The 25,836-nt window shown below is 40.9% G+C and overlaps 1 protein-coding gene across 2 annotated transcripts in view; it reads left to right on the top strand.

Moving 5' to 3' along the window:
• The window catches only part of LOC134541170 (xanthine dehydrogenase), a 228,666-nt gene that overhangs the window by 190,608 nt on the left and 12,222 nt on the right, over window positions 1-25,836 (top strand). The window contains exons 22-26 of one of the 2 annotated variants that reach the window (XM_063384399.1): window positions 1,539-1,716; window positions 2,645-2,773; window positions 5,856-5,983; window positions 9,520-9,634; window positions 9,719-9,973. In XM_063384399.1, coding sequence (XP_063240469.1) covers window positions 1,539-1,716; window positions 2,645-2,773; window positions 5,856-5,983; window positions 9,520-9,634; window positions 9,719-9,973 — 805 coding nt within the window. The other variant, XM_063384400.1, reaches the window with a different exon arrangement.

Raw genomic sequence — 25,836 nt, 5'->3', positions numbered from 1 at the left:
GTTCCCGGCGACATACATTGTTTTGTATTTATGCAAAATTACATCAGATTATAGTAAATTAGTTCTTACCTCATTATGTTCGCTAGGTGTTATACACTGGCACGATACACATGGCAATAAACGACCACAATGGCGACACTTTTCTTGACTGTGTCAATGTTGCCAACAGTTTTCATTTATACAAAATATTTCAAGATAGGACCTTTGCCCCACGCGGATTTTTGCCCCATCTTATCTAATTACATTTAAATTCCTGCAGTATTTTATAGTCATATACAGTCGAAGACTGGATATCGATAATGGACTAGTTTTAAAAAAAATTATTTAAACCCGAAAAACCTAGCTAAGTACCATCGCCAAAAACCTATAAAGTGGTGGTCAAATGTAACCACGACCATGATAGGTCCGACATATAGTGTGGGTGGTATGTTCTGGGCCGCTGGAGATGTGCTAAGTGAGAGCGTTCTGTACGACAGGAACACTGTGAATTTAAACCTAATTGTTTTTATTAAAACCTATAATCCTATGCAGTCACTCTGCTCCAACCTGGAGACTTCTTTGCTTTTAAACAAGCAGCTGATAGGTATATACTTCAACACGATGAAGCTAAAATTTTCTAAATGCAGTTCGATGAGAGCGTCAAAAGCCGCACTTGGAATTGTCAAGATGAAATCAACTTTTATTGTACTTGAAGTATGGAGCATGCGGGAGTTTCTCAAAAAGCACCACTACTTATATAATCAAGAACTTTGTTTTACCATAACCATTTCAAACCAACTTTTCTGATGAGGAGAAGAGGGACCTGCAACAGATGTGGCAATATTTGTAGGAATAATAAATTAAAATTGATTTGTATTCTTTAAAAGTAAGAAATAAGGGCTCAAAATAATTAAATACAAGCCATTTACTGGTACAGTGTTAATTATCGTAAAAATACAGTAATAGACGATTCAAATTACAACAAAAAAAACCTTGAAACTTCTTTCATTGGCAGTTAACCTGATTTTTGCCGATTGAGTTTTACCACTTAGCACATTTTACGTTTCATTCATCAGTTAAACAGATCAAAAAATCATCAATACTATTATAAATCTTACCATAGATTATCAATAAATTAATTATTTCAGTATTTTTATCCAATACTTTTTTAAAAACAAAAAAAAAAATTGAATAACTTAATACCAACAATTGACACTTAGCCATTATTAATGTCCAGTCTTCAGGTTATGTACTTATAGTTCCTCACCCCACGCTGTTAATTATGTGAAAGAATGGGTAAAATTAACATGGCTAGAAGACAAACAAGATGTCACTTTTAGGTTCACTGTATTTGGAAATTGGCAGAAGTTTCCTTGACCAGTTTGATGTTAGTGAATGTCTCTTGTTTCCAAGTCATCTTACCCTTATTTAGCAGTTCTTCACTGCTACAACACATCACTTCACTCTTCAGCCAGTATATGTCTCCACCGACGTCAATGTTTACATGATTTAAACCAAATTTAATTTGTTCATATGCAATGTTTATAATAAACTTACAGAAAAAATCGCTGGAAGAAAAGAGGATTGAGCATGGTGCCGACAATGTTCGGGATCTCATTTACTGCGCTGTTTCTGAACCAAGCCGGGGCCCTGGTGCTGGTGTACGAGGACGGCTCCGTGCTTCTGACGCACGGCGGCACAGAGATGGGACAAGGCCTGCACACCAAGATGATCCAGGTGCGTCTACCACAGATTCCGGCACATCAACACGCTCGGCTGTGGCAGTAGCTCATGTCTGGTGCTTGTGAGCACATGTAGCAAGCAGGGTGTTGGGGATCCCCCACGACCACATGGCAGTAGCTCATGTCTGGTGCTTGTGAGCACAGGTAGCAAGCAGAGTACAGGGGAACCCCCATGACCACATGGCAGTAGCACATGTCTTGTGCTTGTGAGCACAGGTAGCAAGCAGAGTGCTGGGGATCCCCCACGACCACATGACAGTATCTCATATCTGGTTCTTGTGAGCACAGGTAGCAAGCAGAGTGCTGGGGATCCCCCACGACCACATGACAGTAGCTCATGTCTGGTGCTTGTGAGCACAGGTAGCAAGCAGGGTGCTGGGGATACCCCACGACCACACGGCAGTAGCTCATGTCTGGTGCTTGTGAGTACAGGTAGAGAGCAGGGTGCTGGGGATCCCCCATGACCACATGACAGTAGCTCATGTCTGGTGCTTGTGAGCACAGGTAGCAAGCAGAGTGCTGGGGATCCCCCACGACCACATGGCAGTAGCTCATGTCTGGTGCTTGTGAGCACAGGTAGCAAGCAGGGTGCTGGGGATTTCCCACGACTACACGGCAGTAGCTCATGTCTGGTGCTTGTGAGCACAGGTAGAGAGCAGGGTGCTGGGGATCCGGAAGTAGCTCATGTCTGGTTCTTGTGAGCACAGGTAGCAAGCAGAGTGCTGGGGATCCCCCACGACCACATGACAGTAGCTCATGTCTGGTGCTTGTGAGCACAGGTAGCAAGCAGAGTGCTGGGGATCCCCCACGACCACACGGCAGTAGCTCATGTCTGGTGCTTGTGAGCACAGGTAGCAAGCTGGGTGCTGGGGATCTCCCACGCCCATATGGCGGTGGTTTATGTCTGGTGTTTGTGAGCACAGGTAGCAAGCAGGGTGCTGGGGATCCCCCACGACTACATCCACATCTCGGAGACAGCGACGGACAAGGTTCCCAATACGTCACCGACGGCAGCGAGTGCTGGTTCCGACTTGAATGGAATGGCCGTCCTGGTGAGTAGCGCTGCTATGTGTACGTGCTGTTACACTCCTCAGTGTCTCCAGATAACCGGGGACAACCACTGGATCTTTTGGTTTCAGATGGCAGAATAATGATTTTGTCCAGACATTAGTTCCTATGTTTTTATTTTACTTTGAAATTGTTCACATTATATTATATAAGTTGATTAACAAAGAAACATATACAACATGGTTTTAAAATCACATCATAAAAGAATGGGCCGGCCCATATTAGACAATTAAATAGATCTTTAACATAATTTAAATAAAATTCGTAACAATAAACTGACTCACAGTCCCAGGATCTTCCAAGTCCTAATGATAAATTCCTGACTGTCTGATCTGTCCAACGTCGTGATTCCATGCTAGTCCGAAAAGGTTTTAAAAACTGTAGGGCTGGCAGTTTGAAGGTTGCTGGACGAAGTGGAACAGCTCATGGGAAGTCAGATGGCCTTAGTCCCTTGCCCGTAGAGACTGATCTGGTCCTTGGAATGTGTCCGGTTCTTGAAAAACTGGTCCGGTACTTGTACCCCTAGTCTGGTACTTGTAAACTGGTCCGGTACTTGTACCCTGGTCCGGTACTTGTTCCTTGTCTGTGAATAGATTCGAAACACATATGTTAAGGACTGATTCACAGACAGTTGGTGAAATAGGCAGAAAATGCCTTCTAGTCACGATGATGGTCGGAGAGTAAAGGTAGTAAAAACTCACCAAACAGGGTGATGTCTTCCAGGATCTGCCCGGGTGTTGAGCACATGGAACCGTCGCATCCGTTTCATGATTTTAAAAAATTAATTATTTATGATGACTATAACATGACTATTTGAGCTAGATCTTCACGGACTGACTAACGACTAAACACTACCGTTGTGGGAATCTGGGAATCATCCCTTGTATAGTTGATCACATCTTAAAATAAAAACGGAGAGGTGTCCTGATGACGTAGATGCGAAGTAGCCAGTCCAGAATCGCGGCGCGCAGTAAAGTTGGGGCGACAGAGACTCGTAATTAAAAGGTGAAGTTAAAGAAAGAAAGGGGGAACGCTTTGGCTTTCGGCCGAAAGGTTCCGAAGATTACCGAGGTGCTTGTCGAGGAAGGCTGACTTCGATATCTCGAAGTTGGTGGTACCGGCAGATGTCAGCGCGAACTACTTAGGTGTGGCTGAACCGAGTAGAGGTCGACTCGCACGAGGCGACTGCTAGCAGCATTGGGCTTATGGAGTGGACTGATCCAGCGCTCTGGTGGCCTGGGAAGGATCTACGGGGTACTGATTACTGTGTGACACGCCAGAGGGCAGGCGTTTAGCGGGCGTTCAAACACCCAGGGGAAGTGATTCGCAAAACTACCGCCAGGTGGCATAAGCATGCACTATTGGGACTTGTGTCGTGGCCTTGGGGACAGGCCAACTCTGGCTGGGGTTAGTGGCCGTACATCGCTCTGGGCCAGTGTTCCCAGGAAATCTTGGAGAGGGGGGAGGGTGTGTGGGGCTGATGTGGTATTGGGAAAAACGCTCTTCTGAGCCCGGAGGCGTGACTGAACGTTGGCGAAGATGATTCGAGATCATGTCAAGAAGTGCTCGCGTCAGGCGAGGTCTTGGAAGTAGCCGACCCTGAGAGCTTGCAGGACCTAGCAGTTCTCGTCACGGATCGGAGGCGAATTACAGGCGACGTTCGTGCGCCAAAGCGGGAATAAAACAATACACGGACTGACTGGCAAAGACTCTGCAAAAATCAGATCTAGGGCTGGGAAAACTTGGGGAGACAGGTCTGACAAAGGTTGAATGGGAGTGTACAGGAGGAGGAACAAGTTTAAGTTCTTGCCGCAATATAATGATTTGTGACATTATTTAATTTTTAAAAAAATTCAAACTAAAAATTGTGCCCAAAATACTAGTTGGCGGCACAGTGCTAACCTCCATTCTAGAGTCGTTCAAGAGTTAGCTGGGTAGAAGAAGGCCTCTAAATTTCTTAAAACAAATTTTGACTTTAATAGAAATATGTTATTTTGAATGTTAAAAGTACTGCAAACGTAAAATAAAAACTTTATATGGAAAGTATTTAGTTAGGCACTATATTAAAATTGTTTGCTGTTTCAGGAATGTTTTGTATACACATGTTTTTCGTAAGGTAATAAACAACCAAAGTGTTAACCTTGTAAAAGTTTGTTACAAACCTTGCGTTAGGACATCTTATTTTACTTAATTACTGTGCACAAAAATTATGTTTACAAATTTCAAAACAAAATATGTAAGTAAATATGTTACATAGGTAGGGTATATGTTATGTCGGCTTTCAACAGCACTATTATTATTTTACTTTTATTGGACAGTCATAAGGCCTCATAAAACAAGGTGCGGTTCTTGGCCTTTAGGTAGTAAATTTTAAAATAATATCACATTAAAAATATACGAGTTATAATCAGCGTTATAAAAGACAAAAAAATAATCAAGGCACAGTTAACCACAAAAACTGACAAAGTGTAGGTGACTGGTCACTAGAAAATATGTTTTAGGTTTAGCCTCGAAATGTATCGTCACGTTATTGTTAAAAAAAAATTTTTAATTGCCAATTTTGTCCCATTTTGAACCATAGTGCTATTCTGTGCTAAGTTTTCTAGTTTACCTATATAAAGTGTGTGTTATTAGTAGGGACCGGTAAAATTCGCGGGTTCAATGTCCTGTAGGATGAACTCCATAGTTATACGTACACTCAGTCAAATGTCACCCACTCATTGGCTGCTGTTTTGTGAGGCGTCCCAACGTAGCAGCCTGTGATTCGATAAAGCTTTGGTTGGGTGTTTCTCATTGGCCCAGAGTCATCCAGGTGAGTTGTTAGCCAATAGCAGAGGCAGCACTGAGGTATAACTATTTGTATTTTAGCCTATCGCGAAATGAATTCGCGAATTTTTCAGATTTCTAGTTATTAGTATTGTTATACTAGGAGTCTTACAATAAAACATTAAAAAAAAAAAAAAAACATGTTACTTGTGGATAAATACCTACAACTGGTAAATTTTAAGTAGGAATATTTGTGTACGCAACACAGTTCACATGTAATGTATTTTTTATGTGTTGTAGTATGCCTGTCAGACCATCGTTGACAGACTCAAGCCATATCGAGAAGCCAACCCGAAAGGCCATTGGAAAGACTGGGTGAAGAAAGCATACTTCGACAGAGTTAGCTTGTCAGCAACCGGATTTTACAGGTAACATATTAGCAGCGGTAGCCAATAAGGAGATAGTCAATTTTCGAATTAGAATAACCTATAAACATATTGACAGTAATGATGGCTTCTGGCATACACTACTAGAAGCTGGTAGCGTACATATAAAAAATAAATGTAAACATACATACAATTTATTTTCAAAAGAGTCGTATTTTTGGCAATAAGAAATTGTACAGAGGCTAAGGCTATGTAACAACCAGGGTAAATCAACGCTAAAATGCGTTTGGACCTCTATGTGGAGTATCTCATGACTCCTTCCGAAAGTTCTTTGGGTTCCATTCCCGCCACTCACCTTTGGACGACCTCTGTTCAAATCCCTCAAGCAGTGTTAAACCTTATGCCTGCCATGGAAGATCCTATTCTTCACTTAAAGATAGCTGTCCCTATAGATTTATTATATAATTTTATATCAGTTTCATTTTTTAAAGAATTTAAAATTTGAGTGCTTATGCTAATTAAAATATTTTTAACAACACTTTTAAACAATAGTTTTAACAATAGTTTAAAATGATATTGTAGCAATCAAAGTTGTCATAGTTGAAGTCACTAATCAGCAGTTAATTTCTTTTCTTTCACATTTTGAGGTGTTGATATTTTCGGTTTTCTCGCCTTTTCAAGCTTTGGAAATTTCCCTCACAGGTATCTTCTGTTCCAGCCTGTTGGGCTGATCACCTGTCAGAGCTTTGACAACCTAATCCTATGTTCAGCTAACAAATGTAGATTCTGGGACCGAGGTTTTGCAATGTTTATCGAGTAAGCAGCAAATTCATTCTGTCTTTTCCAGTTCCAGAATGTCAGGTCTGATTCATTATGCCTTTCTTTGGTTTTTTTTTAAAGGCTCATATACAGTGGTTCCATACCCACATATTTCATTTACTGGGTTTTAAGTTCCCCATTTTCCACTGAGATCTGAAGGTCACCGTACCATTTCTTTCTCAGTGTTATACGGCCTCCCTCATTTTGCCGATTTTGTGAAAATACACCATGTTCATCATCTGAGATAAACTTTCTTTATTTAAACCTCAGCACGATTGTATTACCTTATTATCATTAATTATTATTTTTCATATTTAACATTTTATTAAATTTTTTTAATTAATTTACCCTATGTTCCACATTTCAGCGGGTGAGTACGTGCCGAAAATAAGTACTGTTGGACAAAATTTACCATTTTACCTCATTTTTTTTTTTAATGATTTTATGAATCTAGCTTATTTATAATTATTTTCCTTACTTTACACTCCCACTGAAACTTTGCTGGACTAGTTTCTGTTTGTATTTCCCGGTGTTTAATGCAGATGATCCAGCGGTCACATGTAAATTCAGCAGGGCTCTTCATTTTCTCTTCGCTCCTGATCAGGGCTTGGATGTAATTACTACCTGACCGTGACTTCAGGCGAGTAACTGCTCCGGTCAGCTCCTACTGGAGCACGAGCCTCCTAAGATGTCGGCTGAACTAGACAACTCTGGTCAGGCATGGGTAAACATTTCACCATCGCCTAGACATGCCAGAGAGGCCAGTTTCGCCAAGTTCCCACTACTCTAGCTTTCCATTGTACCCCTTGCCACCTACGTGGCCGCTATGATGGCAGAATCCAATATGGCGCACACCAACACCACACTTGGAGGAACATTTACATACTACTTGTTATGACTATTTTAGTTCACCAAATATATTCCAGGGTAGTTGAACCATCATGGAGTCTCATTTGGCACACGAATACATTTGGTATAGATACTTAAGTGACTATAAACTGGTTTATGTCTACGTGGGTCTGCCATCTTTGTGTCTCATTACCATTCATAGACTTCTGTTCCATTTTACGTAATTACGCTACTAAACATTAATAATTACTAGGAAATATCACATATCTGTTAAAAATATTTCATTCAAATATTTTTTTAAATTTTAATGAAAGTATAAAATATTTTCATAACAGTATAGAGTGACAATTTATCCAAAACTTGCATAAAAATACTGCTAATACGAAAGATTTTCCTGTAATATTTCTTGGAAGTAATATTCTTCAGGTGGGACGCCAGTTGGTCACCCCTCTAGGAGGTTTTCGGCCGTCGTAATGAGCTTCCGTAAAACGTTACAGTTCGCATGCCAACCGACTGGACAGCCTGTTGATCCTAACCACCGCATGAGTCATGATTTGCTGCAGTTGGGCGAATATTGTTGCAGACCTGGGGCATTCAGTACCTGAGTTTTCTGGGAGAGAATTTGGCTCGGTTACAAAATATAAAATATTATGTATTCAGTCACTACCACATTCTTACGTGTTATCTTCTTAAAATCTATATTTATTTATCCATGCTCTGTAAATAGCTTTAAATTAATATAACGAGTATATAATTATCATTTTCAATAAATAAATATATAAGTAAGTAACTGCCTGTAATTTTTTTATTAATATTACTGCCCTTATAACTGGTAAAAATTCTTGCACATTTGATTTAAACGCAGAAAAAACTTTATCGAGAATAATAAAATTTTCCCTGAAATGCTTCTTTAATTTCTGCTAACGAAGATCTTATGACATTATCACAAGGAATGTGTGATGCAGGTTGCAGATATACTGCTATGACATTGCAGATCATTGAAATCTTACTGCGATCAACGGAAGGCTCTGAAATAAAACTTCAGCAGTTTGCAGATGATATTAGAGCAGTATTCAATCATAATTTTTTTGGCTTGAGAGGTTTCCGTTAGTAGTAACGGGATATTTTATAGGTAATAGTGATCAAAAATCAGCATAGCAGGAAGCATACATGTAGCATCTAGAATTTTTAAAAGATAATTTATTAGAAGATGTCATATTCTTTGGCAACTACAATATCCCCTACCTATATCTATATTCAATGTTTCACATAGTGGTTTCTTTCTAAAAAAAGCCAATTAACTTTTCACTTATACTGCAAAATATCTTCAATTATTTCTATAAACAAATCATTCGGCTACATAGTAAATCATGCATCACAAAAAGAATATTAATAACTAAATATTTTTTTATTTAAGATAAGTATTATTAATACAAGTAAATATTTTGAAAGTACACAAGTAATGTTATAGCATTAGGTCCATTCTATCAAAAAAATCTAAATAAAAATCATCTTTTGCAAAGGCAAGGAAAACCATGATGATGGGATCTTTGTATACTAACCAAATATGGTAAGTGTTATAGGTAATGACTAAGATGAAATTGAATCCTATACCAAATTCTCTCAAAAGAAATTTGTAGTGAAGTATTTTTTTTGTGTATACATAACAGAATACACCAATTATTACTTAGATCTATTTTAAAAGGTTTTCATCATCGTTATGGTATGTCACTAATTCAATTATACATGATATTTGATAAGTATATTAGCAGAATAGTTTTCACAATGTTGTGTTGTGGAAATACTTAATGGCATAGAACCTCCATCGAAAAGTTTTTTTTTTTAAGTTAATGTTTATAAACTGTTTACTGTAAAAATTTTCACTGAGTAATATTAAATTACAATTTCAGAACTCCTGGCATTGGTTATAATTGGGAAAAAAATGAAGGCTGCCCATTTTCGTACTTCACGTACGGCGCGGCGTGCTCGGAGGTGGAGATCGACTGTCTGACGGGCGACCACCAGGTGGGTGCAGTCTCAGAGGCGAGTGCAGTTGATGTGCACGCCGCAGGGAGACAGCGGTCTGACTCGGGTGTTGTGGTGTGGAAGGTTCGGCGCACGGACATCGTGATGGACCTGGGCGAGAGCCTGAACCCGGCGATAGACATCGGCCAAGTGGAAGGAGGCTTCGTCCAAGGCTACGGTCTCTTCACACTCGAGGAGACGCTGCACACTCCCTCGGGAGCCGTCTTCACCAGAGGCCCTGGCTTCTACAAGATCCCTGGCTTCGCCGACATCCCTGCCGAGTTCAACGTGTCGCTGCTCAAGGGCGCGTCCAACCCTCGAGCCGTGTACTCCTCCAAGGTCAGCCTCGCTCATTGGTTCACTAACACACTCGAGTTGCGTATTCCTCCATGGTCAACTCTGTACAATTGGTTCACTGACAAACACTCGAGCCGTGTTCTCCTCCAATGTCAGCTCCAATAATTGGTTCACTAACACATTATCGAGCCATGTACTCCTCCTATGTCAGCTCCGCTCATTAGTTCACTAACAAACACTGAAGTAAACTTCTTCAAGGTCAGCTCCTCTCATCGTTTCACTAACTAAAAATCGAGCCATGTACTCCTCTGAGGTTAGCTCAGCTCATTTGTACACTTAAAAACGTACGTACTCCTCTAAGGTCATCTCCGCTAATTGATTAACTAAAAAAATACTCTAACAAATACTAGATCTCTGTCCATCAAGATCAGTTTGTTCACTATCAAACACTCGAGCCATGTACTCCTCCAAAGTCAGCGCAGCTTATTGGTTCATTAACAAACACTTGAGCCGTGTAATCCTCAAAAGTCAGCTCCGCTCATGAATTTACTAACGAAAACACGAGCCGTTTACTTCAAAGTCAGCTCCTCTCATCGTTTCACTAATAAACCTTCGAGACGTGTACTCCTCCAATGTCAGCACCACTCATTGGTTCACTAACACACACTCGAGCCATGAACTCCTCCAGATCAGCTCAGTTCATTGGTTCACTAACAAAACTCGAGCCATGTACCTTTCTGTCAGATTTTCAATTTTTTCACTAACAAAACTTTCCAGCAATGTACTCATTATATTAAGCTCCATCCATTCAAAATAAAATAAAAATATTTTTAGCTTTAGTTACTCTTATCACTGGCCAAGAGTCAAACCAAGGATTGAAATGTATCGAATCAATCATACATTAATATAAATATTTTTGATGATTTTTCGAATGATTTCCGAATATTTAGGTCAAATATTATGGATTTCCAAAATGGTGGCTATTATGTCAATCTGCTTACTGGAGGTTGGTCGTAGAGGAATTTAAGCCTCTTTTAGGATTTTCTACCATATTTTACTAAACAGTAGTTTTTTTTTACTTAAAATTATTATTTTTGGATCGAGCAAGGTTCGCACTAAGCACTGTAATCTATAAAATAATAAATTAATAATTTGTTGAATTTTGATGAATTTTGTACATTTTCTCGACTTTCTAGTTTAATAAATACACATTTTCAAGATGGCGGCCAATATTTTATCATCAACTGGAGACTGGTAGAAAATATCTTAAACTGCTTTTATATAGTAAAACTGTAATGTTAATTATATTGCATATATAAAGTATTGAACCAAGGACAACAAACAATAGAATCAATCAGTATATATAAAAAATATATTTTTTTTTATGAATTGAAGAATTTTTCTCGAATTCCAGCTAAATAATAACGAATTTTTAAGATGGTGGACATGACATAATCCAAGTTGCTATATCGTTTTTTTTTTTTAAAATGGCTATAATTACTTTTTTATTAAGTTAAAATATTTCACTTTTTCCTAGCATAAATATACGAATTTTCAAGATAGCGGCCGTGATGTAATAGTCCAAGCTGTCAAAAATGATTTTTTATAAAAGTGTGTATTAATAAATTTTTTCCCGATTTCCTAGCTGAAAAAACGTGAATTTTCAAGATGGTGACCATAACGAAAAATGAAACAGTTGCATAACAATTCAAATAGGCGGCAGTAGTGTATAATAGTTCCTCCTGGCACTGGGTTAGGGTTTAGAATTGAGGATGGCGTCAATGACCGATTGCTCTGATGTCACGGTGGCCATTTTGGAAACAAAAATAACTCAAAATGACTCAAAATTTTTCGAATAAAAATCCCATTTCGACGGAAAAAAATTACCGTTCTGAAGAAAAATTTCCTGTTTTAGTCCTCAAAAACGCCAATAGCCATATCTACAGCCTCCGAGGTCATGGACTTGACAATTAGGACACCATTACCACCATTTTTAACTATGTCATCACCATTGCAAATTCCGTTACGGCCGTCTTTTGAATATCCGTATTTTATATGCTATAAAATCGCGAAAAATTTGAAAAATCATAAAAAATTTAATTTACAAAATTTCAATAAAAATTTTTTAATAACACCATTTTACATTTTGTTATGGTCGCTATCTTAGAATCTAGAAATATTGCACATTTCATTATGCCCGCCATCTTGGACGTGTATGACATAATCGTTGCGCGTTTCGTTACGGACACCATCTTGGAATCCAGATCGTTGCACTCTTCGTTACGCTCGCCATCTTGAAAATTCATAACTATTATCAGAAAAAATTATAAATTCATAAAAAAATTAAATCATTCATATTTTATAAAATATTACTTAAAACACGCACTTACGCCCTTGGTTCAAACTCCGCAAGAGCCAAAAAATAAAAAATGATGACAGATTCTTCTTCCACAGAATCCGCCGACAGATTGACCTACCACTAATGCCAAGGTACACATATCGACAGCTAGTATGTCACGTCCGAGATCCTGTATTAGTCTGCTGGAGACCCCCATCTTGTTTTCGATACTTGTTACTAGGAGCGATAGTGTCATAGTACAAATGCCATATTTTAGTGTGTTACCATCATGTTAGTTTAATTCTTAGCTACTATAGTGCAGACAGTTATCTCTCACGGTAGCCGCTATCTTAAAATTCGAACGAATTCTTGGAAATCCGTAATTATTGACTTAGAGATTCGGGAAAACTCCCAAAAAAAAGTCATCAAAATATCCATTTAATTAAATAATGATAGACACGATATATTTACATCTTTGGTTCTATCCTTGAATGTTGCAAATCAATAAAATTTCATGTAAAATAATAGGGGAACTGTGCCTAATACCGCACCGCTTCCTAATTCCGCACCCCATGGTATCTCGGCCGGTATGTGGTGCAACATAGCGGCAATAAGCACAGCTCGTAGCTGCGGGCAAAGTACCGTGTCGGTGGGAGAGTATAGCGTCCTCACAAAGATTTGCGTGTGCTAGGAGAGAATGAATTTTTTACTGTGAGCTAAATATTCGTAAGGGGTCACTTCTTCGATTTGTTTCAACAACAAAGGTATGTGTTTTTTACAATTTGACTGTATAAATAGCGTGTCATAATACCAAAGTGTTGCTAGTAGGAGTGGTTATTTTAATTGAAGTTACGTTTTTTGTAAAAATGGCCGCCTTTTGTTTTGCTTGCATTTGCCGAATACCGCACATTGAAGTAGTCCTAATATCGCATGGTGCGATATTAGGAATATCTTAAATTTTCTACGACTAGCAGCTTAATACAATACAATGCAACCTACATTACATTATTATCCAGTCAGATATTATACATTATTGTATGTGGCATGTTACTTACATTGTATATAAAACAAAATATGTCATAAGTAGAAAAATACCTAACTATTGAAATTACTTTTGCGTAGTTTGAAAATAGCAGGCGATACATTGGTTAAAACAAACACAGTTTGAAATTGTCACATGCACACACATGCAAGCAGGCTGCCTGTAATGCTATCTGAGTGAATGATTTGTGATGTGTAGCTTACAGTTTTGTTTTGAGGAATGTTATGCGTATGCATTTAAGAGTTTATTTCAAAAGAATTTTGTATATTTGGCATTTTTCTTTACAGATGGCGCCAAAAAAGCGCAAACAGTGGTCACAAGAAAACATGAGAGATGCTGTATTAGCAGTCAGAGGAAAATAAATGGGATTGTCACGAGCATCGAAACTGTTTGATGTTCCTAAATCTTCATTGAAAGACAAAGTTAATAGTCGTGAGGAAGATGTAGATGAACTAGTTTCTACAAAACTTGGAAGGAAGCCAGCATTTGATGATGAAATAGAGGAAGCATTGGTAAGGTACGCATTGGAAATGGAGGCTAAGTTTTATGGCTTAACAGCTGAAGACATTAAACGAATGGCTTTTGAACTGGCAGAAAAGAATGGTAAATGCCATCCTTTTTCTAAGGGAGAAGAAGCAGCGGGATGGAAATGGCTACGTTCATTCATTCAGCCATTGATGGTTGTTATTAAACATTCCCCAAATAGTCTCTACAACTGTGATGAAACAGGTCTCACTGTCGTGCAGCACAAAGTTAGTAGGGTGGTTTCAGTAAAGGGGAAACGTCAGGTCGGAGCAGTATCTTCTGCCGAAAGAGGTTCCTTGGTGACTAGTTACGTGTATGAATGCCTCGGGTCACTATATCCCACCACTTATAGTCTTTCCCAGAGTCAACATTAAACCAGAACTGCTTGATGGCACTCCAAATGGTTCTATAGCTGTGTGTCATAAATCTGGTTGGATACAAATAGACAGTTTCCTTCAGTGGTTCCAACAGCAGTTCTTGGCCATTGTGAAGCCTAACAAAGAAGATCCTGTCATATTGGTGCATGATGGACATTATTTCCATACCGAAATCTTCAACTACTGGAGCTTGCTCGTGAAAATGGTGTGCACATTGTGTGTTGCCCCCCCCCCCCCCCCCCCCGCCATCCACTGCACAAACAAAATGCAGCCCCTTGATGCTTCATTTATTTTGCCCCTGAAAACTTACTATGCTCAAGCAATGGAAACTTGGCTCAAGCAAAATGAAGGCAGAGTGGTAACTCACTATCAAGTTGGAAGACTTCTGGGAGAAGCTTACAACAAGGCAGTTACTGTTGAAACAGCTACAACTGGTTTCAAGAAAACTGGCTTGTTACCTTGATACCGCAACATTTTCGGTCAACATGAGTTTGTTAGCGAGCACAACAGTAGCCCTCTATATAACGATAAAGTAAACAAACCTCATACGACACCGCTCTACAAAACAAAGGAATTCGGTCGTTAGGCATATCAACAGCAAGTAGGCCTATCCAACAAGAGCTTCATAAAAGTCCTAGTGACATCTGTTCATCATCTCAGCCAAGCACTAGCATGGCGTCAGGGATTCTAGTAGGTCCTGCTGACATTTCACCTGTGCCTTCTCTGAAATCCAACCAAACAAAACCATCAAGAGGGAGAGGTCGACCAACCTGCCCTGCTGCCGTACTGACAAGTTCGCCTTACAAAAACAAGCTATCCGATGATGTGAAAAACATATCTATGAAGGGTAGGACAAAACAGCTACAGATGGGCTACAAGAAGAATATTGAACGAGGGAAAAAAAGTTGTGAGACAGGTAAAACTCTAAGCTAGAAGGAATCTCTTGCGGACAACAAGAGCAACAAACAAAAGAAACGGAAGACGAAGATATCACTGTCTTCAGAATCAAGTTAAGAAGAGATGGCTGAACCTCTGACAGTTTCCACAGATGAAGAAAATAGTGATGATGAAGATTGTGTGTGTGTCCTTACTGCGACCAGTTGTATTCACAAGACAGGCAGGTGGAAAAATGGTTCTCTGTACAAAATGTCTCATTTGGTGCCATGAAGAGTGTTCAGGAACAGATTATTACACTTCATTTATATGTGATTTTTGTTTGGAAGGGTAATGCTACAAATATTTTCAAGATTTATGAGACTCGTATTTATTTCATTGTTCTAGTTTGAAAATGCATATTTAAAATTTAGTTTTAATTAGAAACTTTTTTTTTGCAACATACCAGCATAAGAACGATGTAAACTGAACCATTTGTTAGTTATTCTTTTTAATGGAAGATGTGCCAGATATATTAGTTTTAAAAAAATGGTGTCCCAAATATCGCACTAGTGTGCGATATAAGGAACACTGTTTTTCAAATGACGAAAGTGCATCAAATCCCTTTCTTTGTTATAAATTGCAAATAAATGAAAATAAAACCATGTCCAACATAACATGTTTTGCAGTAATAACCCTAATATGCTAAACAGCTGTTAATTATTTTTTTAGGAAATTTGTCTCCACATAAATCAGCATTTTCAAAATGGGTGCGATATTAGGCACAGTTCCCCTACTAATTTAATTATACTTACAATAAGCCAATGAACATTGGAGCCAATGAGTGTATGAGCCAATGACTGTTACCGTCAATGACTGTTGGAAGCATTATATCCTATTAGAAACCTGCATAAAATTGACCAAAACATTAGACCTATGCTTACCAGGCAATATCATATATCCCCCTTGGTACCACTGTAAGTACATATCAAAATAGCATCCGGTTAGGTTCACACTATGATCTGAACACTACTATAAAAACACTACTCCATGTAAATAGTGTAAACAAACAGTATTAAAAAATTGGTTGTCTGTAAAGTCGGTTTACGGACGATAGTTTAACCTGACGTCATAACAAAACATTGATGAAATGATTGATCCAGAAGAAAAGGAAATATCATATTTGGCCTGAGACTGAGCCGTAATAGGTTTTTGCAACCAAACCATTTAGGCATTAAAAATATATTCTTTGAGGAAGAAATTTTTTTTTAATTTTTCTCTATTTTGTATGATAAAATCTACCTCTGCATACTTTTATGAATAAAATTGAATCAATTTTATTGAATTATCACGAAACCATGAAGAGAATGATTTTTTTCAGATGGTATAAATTAAAAATATTCCACGCACGATATTTGTTTGAATTTCTTTTAACTAGCATATTCTCTGTTGGACTCGTAATATTCACACGCTCGTGGGCTCATAACTATAATACGGTGTGTGATTTAGTTGATCAAATAATAACTCATGACAATAATCCCGTGGCGCGGTGCACAACAATAACCTCGAACCAGTACGCCGCCACGTGCCGGCCGAGTTCTCTGTACCTTCCGCAACATACCAGAGAGATGCAACGCATGCGTAAACACATCCGTAGTGGGACATCCGTAGTGGGACAATTTTTCGTGCGTGCTGCCAGCGTTCATCGATTTATTAGACGTTGTCACATCAAAAATGTATATTTATAAAACTCTCTACTAAAATATCATAACAATTTTAAAACGATATTTCTATTTGTGCTCCTTAGTTTTAATGTTTATTAAGTTAATATAGTACTATAAAAAGGCCTCATTTAGTAGTTGACCTAACCAAAATTTATTAATTTATAAACAATTTATTAAAAGGACTGTACATATCTTGAGCTGTCCTAGAAACACACATTCTGTACTTTCATTAACTTTCTGTGACTAAACAATCTTATCAACACTAGCTCAATAAACTCTTAAGTATGCAGAATGTTATTATATATCTTAAAATCTCAGAATTCTTTGCTTCTCCTACTTTGTAATCCGAAGGACCGTGACGCAAACACTCATCATGTATACTTTTTGTCAAGTTATAGGAAATTATGAGTAATTACATTTGAACAAGTAAATTCCAACCGAGTATAAATTTAATTTCTGTGTCTCGTTCGCTCGCCGCACTCACCTTGTTAATATTTCTCGTGCAGAAATTAAACTCGCAAAGGATTTTACAAGCCTAAAATTCAGAGAAAATTATACCAACCACATAATGTACCTACCAAATGGTCGACACATGGCCCCAAATTCGTAAATTAAATTTACTAACCAGCCATCGCTAATTCCTACTTGCAGTGTTATTGATTGATATAAATTTTTATAGAATTACATTTCTCTTTAGCTGAATAAATCTGTTTACCATCACCCACTACTCCTCGCCGAATAACTAAAATGGCAAAAACTTAAGAGTTTTCGTTTCATCGGCGAAATAATAAAAATTGCGCCACGCAATTTAACGAGCATAACTCGCCAGTTGAAAATAAAAACTAATATTATAAATGACAAGTAACTCTGTCTGTCTGTCTGTCTGTCTGTATGTCTGTTTGTTTGTTTGTTACCTTTTCCCGGCTGAACGGATCGTAATGAAATTTGGCAAGGAGATAGATTATATCCTGGGGATGGACATAGGCTATATTTTGTCTGAAAAAATAACCTTTAAACGGGTTAAAAAAATATATCTTAATTTTATGTAATGTGTGTCATAGATATACAAACTGTTAGTGTCATTCCTCTATGCCTGCCGAGCAATAGCTTTCAAGCCTTTACGTTACGTTTTTCTATTGTAAGGAACTAAGTAGAGAGTAAGTAAAAATAAATATCTTGACAGTTTGTAGTGTCGCCATATTTGTTTCAATTTTCAATACCGTTTTTGTATATTACAATTTAAATTGCTGAAAAAAAATAATGTTTCATAAACACACAAATACTGAGTGTGTGTCATTTCTCTATGTCCACGAGGTCTCGCCGCGTCAATTTTCTCCTTGGGGCGAACCCGTCCGCTTAGTTAAATAAACAGCTTTTATCGTTGAATGATTTCATGATTTATTTCATGAAAATATGCTCTCATAAAAAAGTAAGTTTTATAGACATTTAATAGGTGTCTCTCTCTCTGAAGATCAATCTATGAATCGTTACAAATTTATTTCCTTTATTTTTTAGTTTGATTTGATACAATATGATATCACTAAAAATTAATTTCTACCCCTTCCTATTTTCATTTCCATATTACGAAGATTCACTTCTTCCGCACGGAGGGACTCCACGCAATATTTTTGCATGCAATTAAAAACTATTTTTTAATGATGCCAAAGAAGTATAACTTCTCATGCGCGTACCTAAGTACACGCACCCATTTTTTTAAATTTAATTTCTTCTATATATTTTTTTTCTACCTACCTAGGGCACTCATAATTCTTTTAAATTTCACGTGTATGTTTTCAATGTCATTTCAGTTGTACATTTTTTTTGTCAAATTGGTCATTATTAATACTTTGTTTCATTTTGGAAACATACGTATTTTTAGGTATTATGACAAATAAAAAAAATTAGTTACACTAACATTCTTAGGTTTTTATTGTATGGATAGTTTCAAGTTTCATATTATGTAGGTATATAAATTCTTAAACTTATAAATTTCTTCGAAATTTATTTATAGGTTGGTAGGGCCTACTAATTTTTTCTATTTGTCAATATTGTTATTTTTTTACAGTACCTACTTATAACTTATTTGCAAGGAGTTTGGTTTAGTGATTATAATTTATCTGCCGAGCGTCAAGAGTCTTAGGGCTACTGAGACCGAAGACCAGAAATATTTATCAATAATGTAATAAATTGTTGAAAAATTTTAATTTTACTATTTCAGGTAGGTTGATTTTTTTTTATTAATTAGAATAGTTACGTGTAATTGCCATCTTCCTTTATTTCATATTAAACATTATGTTTGGTTGAGTGTGAGATAATTTTATTTATGTATGTTTTAATTTCATTTATTTTCTTTATTTATATATATATATATATTCTTACCTACCTACTTCTATTAAATTTCAGGTGGATGTTAACATTGTCATTCCACTTGAATAATTTTTTTTGACAAATTAGTTGTTATTTATACTTTTTGTTTCATTTTGGACTATGTTTTTTTTTACTTAATTAAAAGATTTGTGTTGTGTACAGGAAGTGATATCTCTATTAATTTCTATACTCCTTTGGATAAGCGGAATATGGCCACCACAGTTTTACATATAAACAAATCCTACAAATGTTTTAAACATTATGACAAATAAAAAATAGTTTCACAAACATCCTTAGTATTTTTGGTGTGTATAGTTTGAAGTTTAATATTATGTATGTACGTAAATTCTTAAACATAGAGTTATTTATTAATTTATTTAGAAAATTATTCATAGGTAGGTAATAAGTTTTCCTTTATATCTCTTTCCATTTGGAGTGTTTCCGAGCCATTCGGGGTCCTCAACATCACCCCCTCCCCCCCACCCAGGTGGTTAAAGCCCCAAAATTTCGAAAGTTTAAAATTTTTAAAAAATCTTTATCTTTCGATTTTAAGCGTTTTCGAGCCATTCAGGGTCCTCGAAGCCCCCGCCCCCGTCTGGGAAAAAGCCCCAAAATTTCGATAATTTTAGGAATTTCAAATATCTATTTTTTCGAGATGGAGTGTTCCGAAACATTCGAGGTCCTGAATCTCCCCCCCCCCTCCCCTTTCCACAAAAGTGAACGCCACAAAATTTCGAAAAATTGGAGGAAATTGTATTAAAATTAAGTCATTACGAACTAAAGTGTCCGGGGCATGGTGGAACTTTTACCCAAAGTCGACTTCGCACCCAATTTTGTGGGAGCGAGGGGGGGGGGGAGTGCAAAACCCAAAAATTTATTAAATTTAAGTATACTTTTTTACTATTTGGAGTGTTTCCGAGCCATTCGGGGTCCTCAAACTACCCTCCCCCCACAAGGAGTCAAAGACCCAATAATAAAAAAATTTCCCAAACTTTCGAAAACCTATTCTCTTTCGGTTTGGAGTGTTTAAGAGCCATTCGGGGTCCTCAACATCACAGGGGTCAAAGTACCAAAATTTAGAAAATTTCAAAAATCATTCTTTTTCGATTTTTAGTGTTTCCCTGCCATTCAGGGTCCTCAAAATCACCCCTCCCCCTCTGTGGGCAAAGCCCCAAAATCTCGACAAATTCAGGAATTTCAAATATAATTTCTTTCGAGATGGAGTGTTCCGAACCATTCGAGGTCCTGAACCTCAACCCCCCCCCCCCCCTTTTCACAAAAGTGAAAGCCACAAAATTTCGAAAAATTGGAGGAAATTGTATTAAAATTAAGTCATTACTTACTAAAGTGTCTGGGGGATGGCGGAACGTTTACCCAAAGACGTGTTCTCCAAGAAATTTGTGGTAAGGCGATTGGGGAAATGCAAAAACCCAAAATTTCGAAAAATTTCTTAAATTTAAGAATACTTTTTTACTATTTGGAGTGTTTACGAGCCATTTGGGGTCCTCAACATCACACCCCCCTCCACCCCAGGGGTCAAAACCCCAAAATTTAAAAAAATTCAAATATCATTCTTTCGATTTTTATTGTTTCCCAGCCATTCAGGGTCCTCAAAATCACCCCTCCCCCTCTGGGGACAAAGCCCCAAAATTTTGAAAATTTCAGGAATTTCAAATATAATTTCTTTCGAGATGGAGTGTTCGAAACCATTCGAGGTCCTGAACATCAACTTTCCGCAAAGCCCCAAAATTTCGAAACATAAGAATATATATAATTGGATTTTGGTATGTATGACGTCGATAAACTCTTACACTGTTTTACCGATCGCCATGAAAGTTGGCACATCGAAGTGTTTTTATCATGAAGAAGGTTTTTATGCTATACATTTTTTTTTGTAACTCGCCGCTAGATGGAACTGTAGCGCATCAACTTCTAAACCTTTCAACCGATCACCATGGGCAAACAGAAAATCATAGGTCACAGATACACAAACAGTAATTATGTGTCATTTCTTAATGTCCACCACACTGGACATATCGCTATCCATTTTGCTGTAACTCGCGGACAATATATCACCCGGTGTTCAGCCCGGGCAAAGCCGGGTACTGCAGCTAGTATCTCTTTAAAGCCAACTGCAACTGGAAATCATGTCCAAACATACAATGCAAAATATGTTAAAAATCGTTTCTTCGTCACCAGTGCCTCTTCCATTCAACATGGGGAGCAGAGAAGGTATGTCAACAAATCGCTGCAAGATAACATAAAAATATTTCTGCCAGACGTATTTCGGCGATCTTACTCGTAGATAACCAAATGACGATTTTTTGCCACCAAAAACACATCGTAGTATTTTGCTGCACCACTCAGCGTCCTTGCTTCATTTCAGCGCAGTGTCCTCGAGGCTACATTTCCGAGCAAAACATTTTTCAATTTTAAATTCTATTACCAATTTCTTTTGTCCTTTCATGCTTTGAATTCATCGACGACTCTATCACAACAACTAGAACAACTCCCTCACAACACACAACAGTTGTTTTCACTAGAGCACCACTACCAACAACGTAAAACCCGAGCCTCGCCGAAGCGAGCCGAATATGACCGAAAACGTTCGGGAGACTACGCCAGCCCGAGCATTCGCACTCACAGACCCATGAGCTGTCAACACGAAGGGGTCACAGGAAGACCACACAAGCCTAAGACAAACAGCGACGCACTAGCGCTCACAGACCCATAAGCTGTCAACAAGAAAGGGGCACAGGCAGACCACACAAGCCTAAGGCAAACAGCGACGCACTGGCGCTCACAGACCCATGAGCTGTCAACATGAAGGAGGCACAGGCGAAACCACACAAGCCTAAGGCAAACAGCGACGCACTAGAGCTCAAAGACCCATAAGCTGTCAACACGGAGGGGGCACAGGCAGACCACACGAGCCTAAGGCAAACAGCGACGCAATGGCGCTCACAGACCCATAAGCTGTAAACATGGAGGGGCGCACAGGCAGACCAAACAAGCCTAAGGCATGCAGACGCACTCGCGCTCACAGACCCATGAGCTGCCAACTCGGAGGAGGCACAGGCAGACCACACAAGCCTAAGGCAAACAGCGACGCAATAGAGCTCAAAGACCCATAAGCTGTCAACACGGAGGAGGCACAGGCAGACCACACAAGCCTAAGGCATGCAGACGCACTCGCGCTCACAGACCCATGAGCTGCCAACTCGGAGGGGGTCGCACAGGCAGACCACACAAGCCTAAGGCAAACAGCGACGCACTCGCGCTCACAGACCCATGAGCTGCCAACTCGGAGGAGGCACAGGCAGACCACACAAGCCTAAGGCAAACAGCGACGCACTAGAGCTCAAAGACCCATAAGCTGTCAACACGGAGGAGGCACAGGCAGACCACACAAGCCTAAGGCATGCAGACGCACTCGCGCTCACAGACCCATGAGCTGCCAACTCGGAGGAGGCACAGGCAGACCACACAAGCCTAAGGCAAACAGCGACGCACTAGAGCTCAAAGACCCATAAGCTGTCAACACGGAGGAGGCACAGGCAGACCACACAAGCCTAAGGCAAACAGCGACGCACTGGCGCTCACAGACCCATAAGCTGTCAACACAGAGGGGGCACAGGCAGACCACACAAGCCTAAGGCATGCAGACGCACTCGCGCTCACAGACCCATGAGCTGCCAACTCGGAGGGGGTCGCACAGGCAGACCACACAAGCCTAAGGCAAACAGCGACGCTCTCGCGCTCACAGACCCATGAGCTGCCAACTCGGAGGAATCACAGGCAGACCACACAAGCCTAAGGCAAACAGCGACGCACTAGAGCTCAAAGACCCATAAGCTGTCAACACGGAGGAGGCACAGGCAGACCACACAAGCCTAAGGCAAACAGCGACGCACTGGCGCTCACAGACCCATAAGCTGTCGACACGGAGGGGCGCACAGGCAGACCACACAAGCCTAAGGCATGCAGACGCTATCGCGCTCACAGACCCATGAGCTGCCAACTCGGAGGGGGTCGCACAGGCAGACCACACAAGCCTAAGGCAAACAGCGACGCACTGGCGCTCACAGATCCATAAGCTGTCAACACGGAGGGGGCACAGACAGACCACACAAGCCTAAGGCAAACAGCGACGCAATCGCGCTCACAGACCCATGAGCTGCCAACTCGGAGGAGGCACAGGCAGACCACACAAGCCTAAGGCAAACAGCGACGCACTGGCGCTCACAGACCCATAAGCTGTCAACACGGAGGGGCGCACAGGCAGACCACACAAGCCTAAGGCAAACAGCGACGCACTGGCGCTCACAGACCCATAAGCTGTCAACACGGAGGGGGCACAGGCAGACCACACAAGCCTAAGGCATGCAGACGCACTCGCGCTCAAAGACCCATGAGCTGCCAACTCGGAGGGGGTCGCACAGGCAGACCACACAAGCCTAAGGCAAACAGCGACGCACTAGAGCTCAAAGACCCATAAGCTGTCAACACGGAGGAGGTACAGGCAGACCACACAAGCCTAAGGCAAACAGCGACGCACTAGAGCTCAAAGACCCATAAGCTGTCAACACGGAGGAGGCACAGGCAGACCACACAAGCCTAAGGCAAACAGCGACGCACTAGAGCTCACAGACCCATAAGCTGTCAACACGGAGGAGGCACAGGCAGACCACACAAGCCTAAGGCATGCAGACGCACTCGCGCTCACAGACCCATGAGCTGCCAACTCGGAGGAGGCACAGGCAGACCACACAAGCCTAAGGCAAACAGCGACGCACTAGAGCTCAAAGACCCATAAGCTGTCAACACGGAGGAGGCACAGGCAGACCACACAAGCCTAAGGCAAACAGCGACGCACTGGCGCTCACAGACCCATAAGCTGTCAACACGGAGGGGGCACAGGCAGACCACACAAGCCTAAGGCATGCAGACGCACTCGCGCTCACAGACCCATGAGCTGCCAACTCGGAGGGGGTCGCACAGGCAGACCACACAAGCCTAAGGCAAACAGCGACGCTCTCGCGCTCACAGACCCATGAGCTGCCAACTCGGAGGAATCACAGGCAGACCACACAAGCCTAAGGCAAACAGCGACGCACTAGAGCTCAAAGACCCATAAGCTGTCAACACGGAGGAGGCACAGGCAGACCACACAAGCCTAAGGCAAACAGCGACGCACTGGCGCTCACAGACCCATAAGCTGTCGACACGGAGGGGCGCACAGGCAGACCACACAAGCCTAAGGCATGCAGACGCTATCGCGCTCACAGACCCATGAGCTGCCAACTCGGAGGGGGTCGCACAGGCAGACCACACAAGCCTAAGGCAAACAGCGACGCACTGGCGCTCACAGATCCATAAGCTGTCAACACGGAGGGGGCACAGACAGACCACACAAGCCTAAGGCAAACAGCGACGCAATCGCGCTCACAGACCCATGAGCTGCCAACTCGGAGGAGGCACAGGCAGACCACACAAGCCTAAGGCAAACAGCGACGCACTAGAGCTCAAAGACCCATAAGCTGTCAACACGGAGGAGGCACAGGCAGACCACACAAGCCTAAGGCAAACAGCGACGCACTAGAGCTCAAAGACCCATAAGCTGCCAACTCGGAGGGGGTCGCACAGGCAGACCACACAAGCCTAAGGCAAACAGCGACGCAATCGCGCTCACAGACCCATGAGCTGCCAACTCGGAGGAGGCACAGGCAGACCACACAAGCCTAAGGCAAACAGCGACGCACTAGAGCTCAAAGACCCATAAGCTGTCAACACGGAGGAGGCACAGGCAGACCACACAAGCCTAAGGCAAACAGCGACGCACTAGAGCTCAAAGACCCATAAGCTGTCAACACAGAGGAGGCACAGGCAGACCACACAAGCCTAAGGCAAACAGCGACGCACTGGCGCTTACAGACCCATAAACTGTAAACATGGAGGGGGCACAGGCAGACCACACAAGCCTAAGGCAAACAGCGACGCACTAGAGCTCAAAGACCCATAAGCTGCCAACTCGGAGGGGGTCGCACAGACAGACCACACAAGCCTAAGGCAAACAGCGACGCAATCGCGCTCACAGACCCATGAGCTGCCAACTCGGAGGAGGCACAGGCAGACCACACAAGCCTAAGGCAAACAGCGACGCACTAGAGCTCAAAGTCCCATAAGCTGTCAACACGGAGGAGGCACAGGCAGACCACACAAGCCTAAGGCAAACAGCGACGCACTAGAGCTCAAAGACCCATAAGCTGTCAACACAGAGGAGGCACAGGCAGACCACACAAGCCTAAGGCAAACAGCGACGCACTGGCGCTTACAGACCCATAAACTGTAAACATGGAGGGGGCACAGGCAGACCACACAAGCCTAAGGCAAACAGCGACGCACTAGAGCTCAAAGACCCATAAGCTTTCAACACGGAGGAGGCACAGGCAGACCACACAAGCCTAAGGCAAACAGCGACGTACTGGCGCTCACAGACCCATAAGCAGTCAACACGGAGGGGGCACAGGCAGACCACACAAGCCTTAGGCATGCAGACGCACTCGCGCTCACAGACCCATGAGCTGCCATCTCGGAGGAGGCACAGGCAGACCATACAAGCCTAAGGCAAACAGCGACGCACTAGAGCTCAAAGACCC

Source organism: Bacillus rossius, chromosome 18 (genome assembly GCF_032445375.1).
Source record: "Bacillus rossius redtenbacheri isolate Brsri chromosome 18, Brsri_v3, whole genome shotgun sequence".
Classification (NCBI taxonomy): Eukaryota; Metazoa; Arthropoda; class Insecta; order Phasmatodea; family Bacillidae; genus Bacillus; species Bacillus rossius.
Note: the sequence above shows the minus strand (reverse complement) of the source record. Positions and strands in the feature narration are given on the sequence as shown.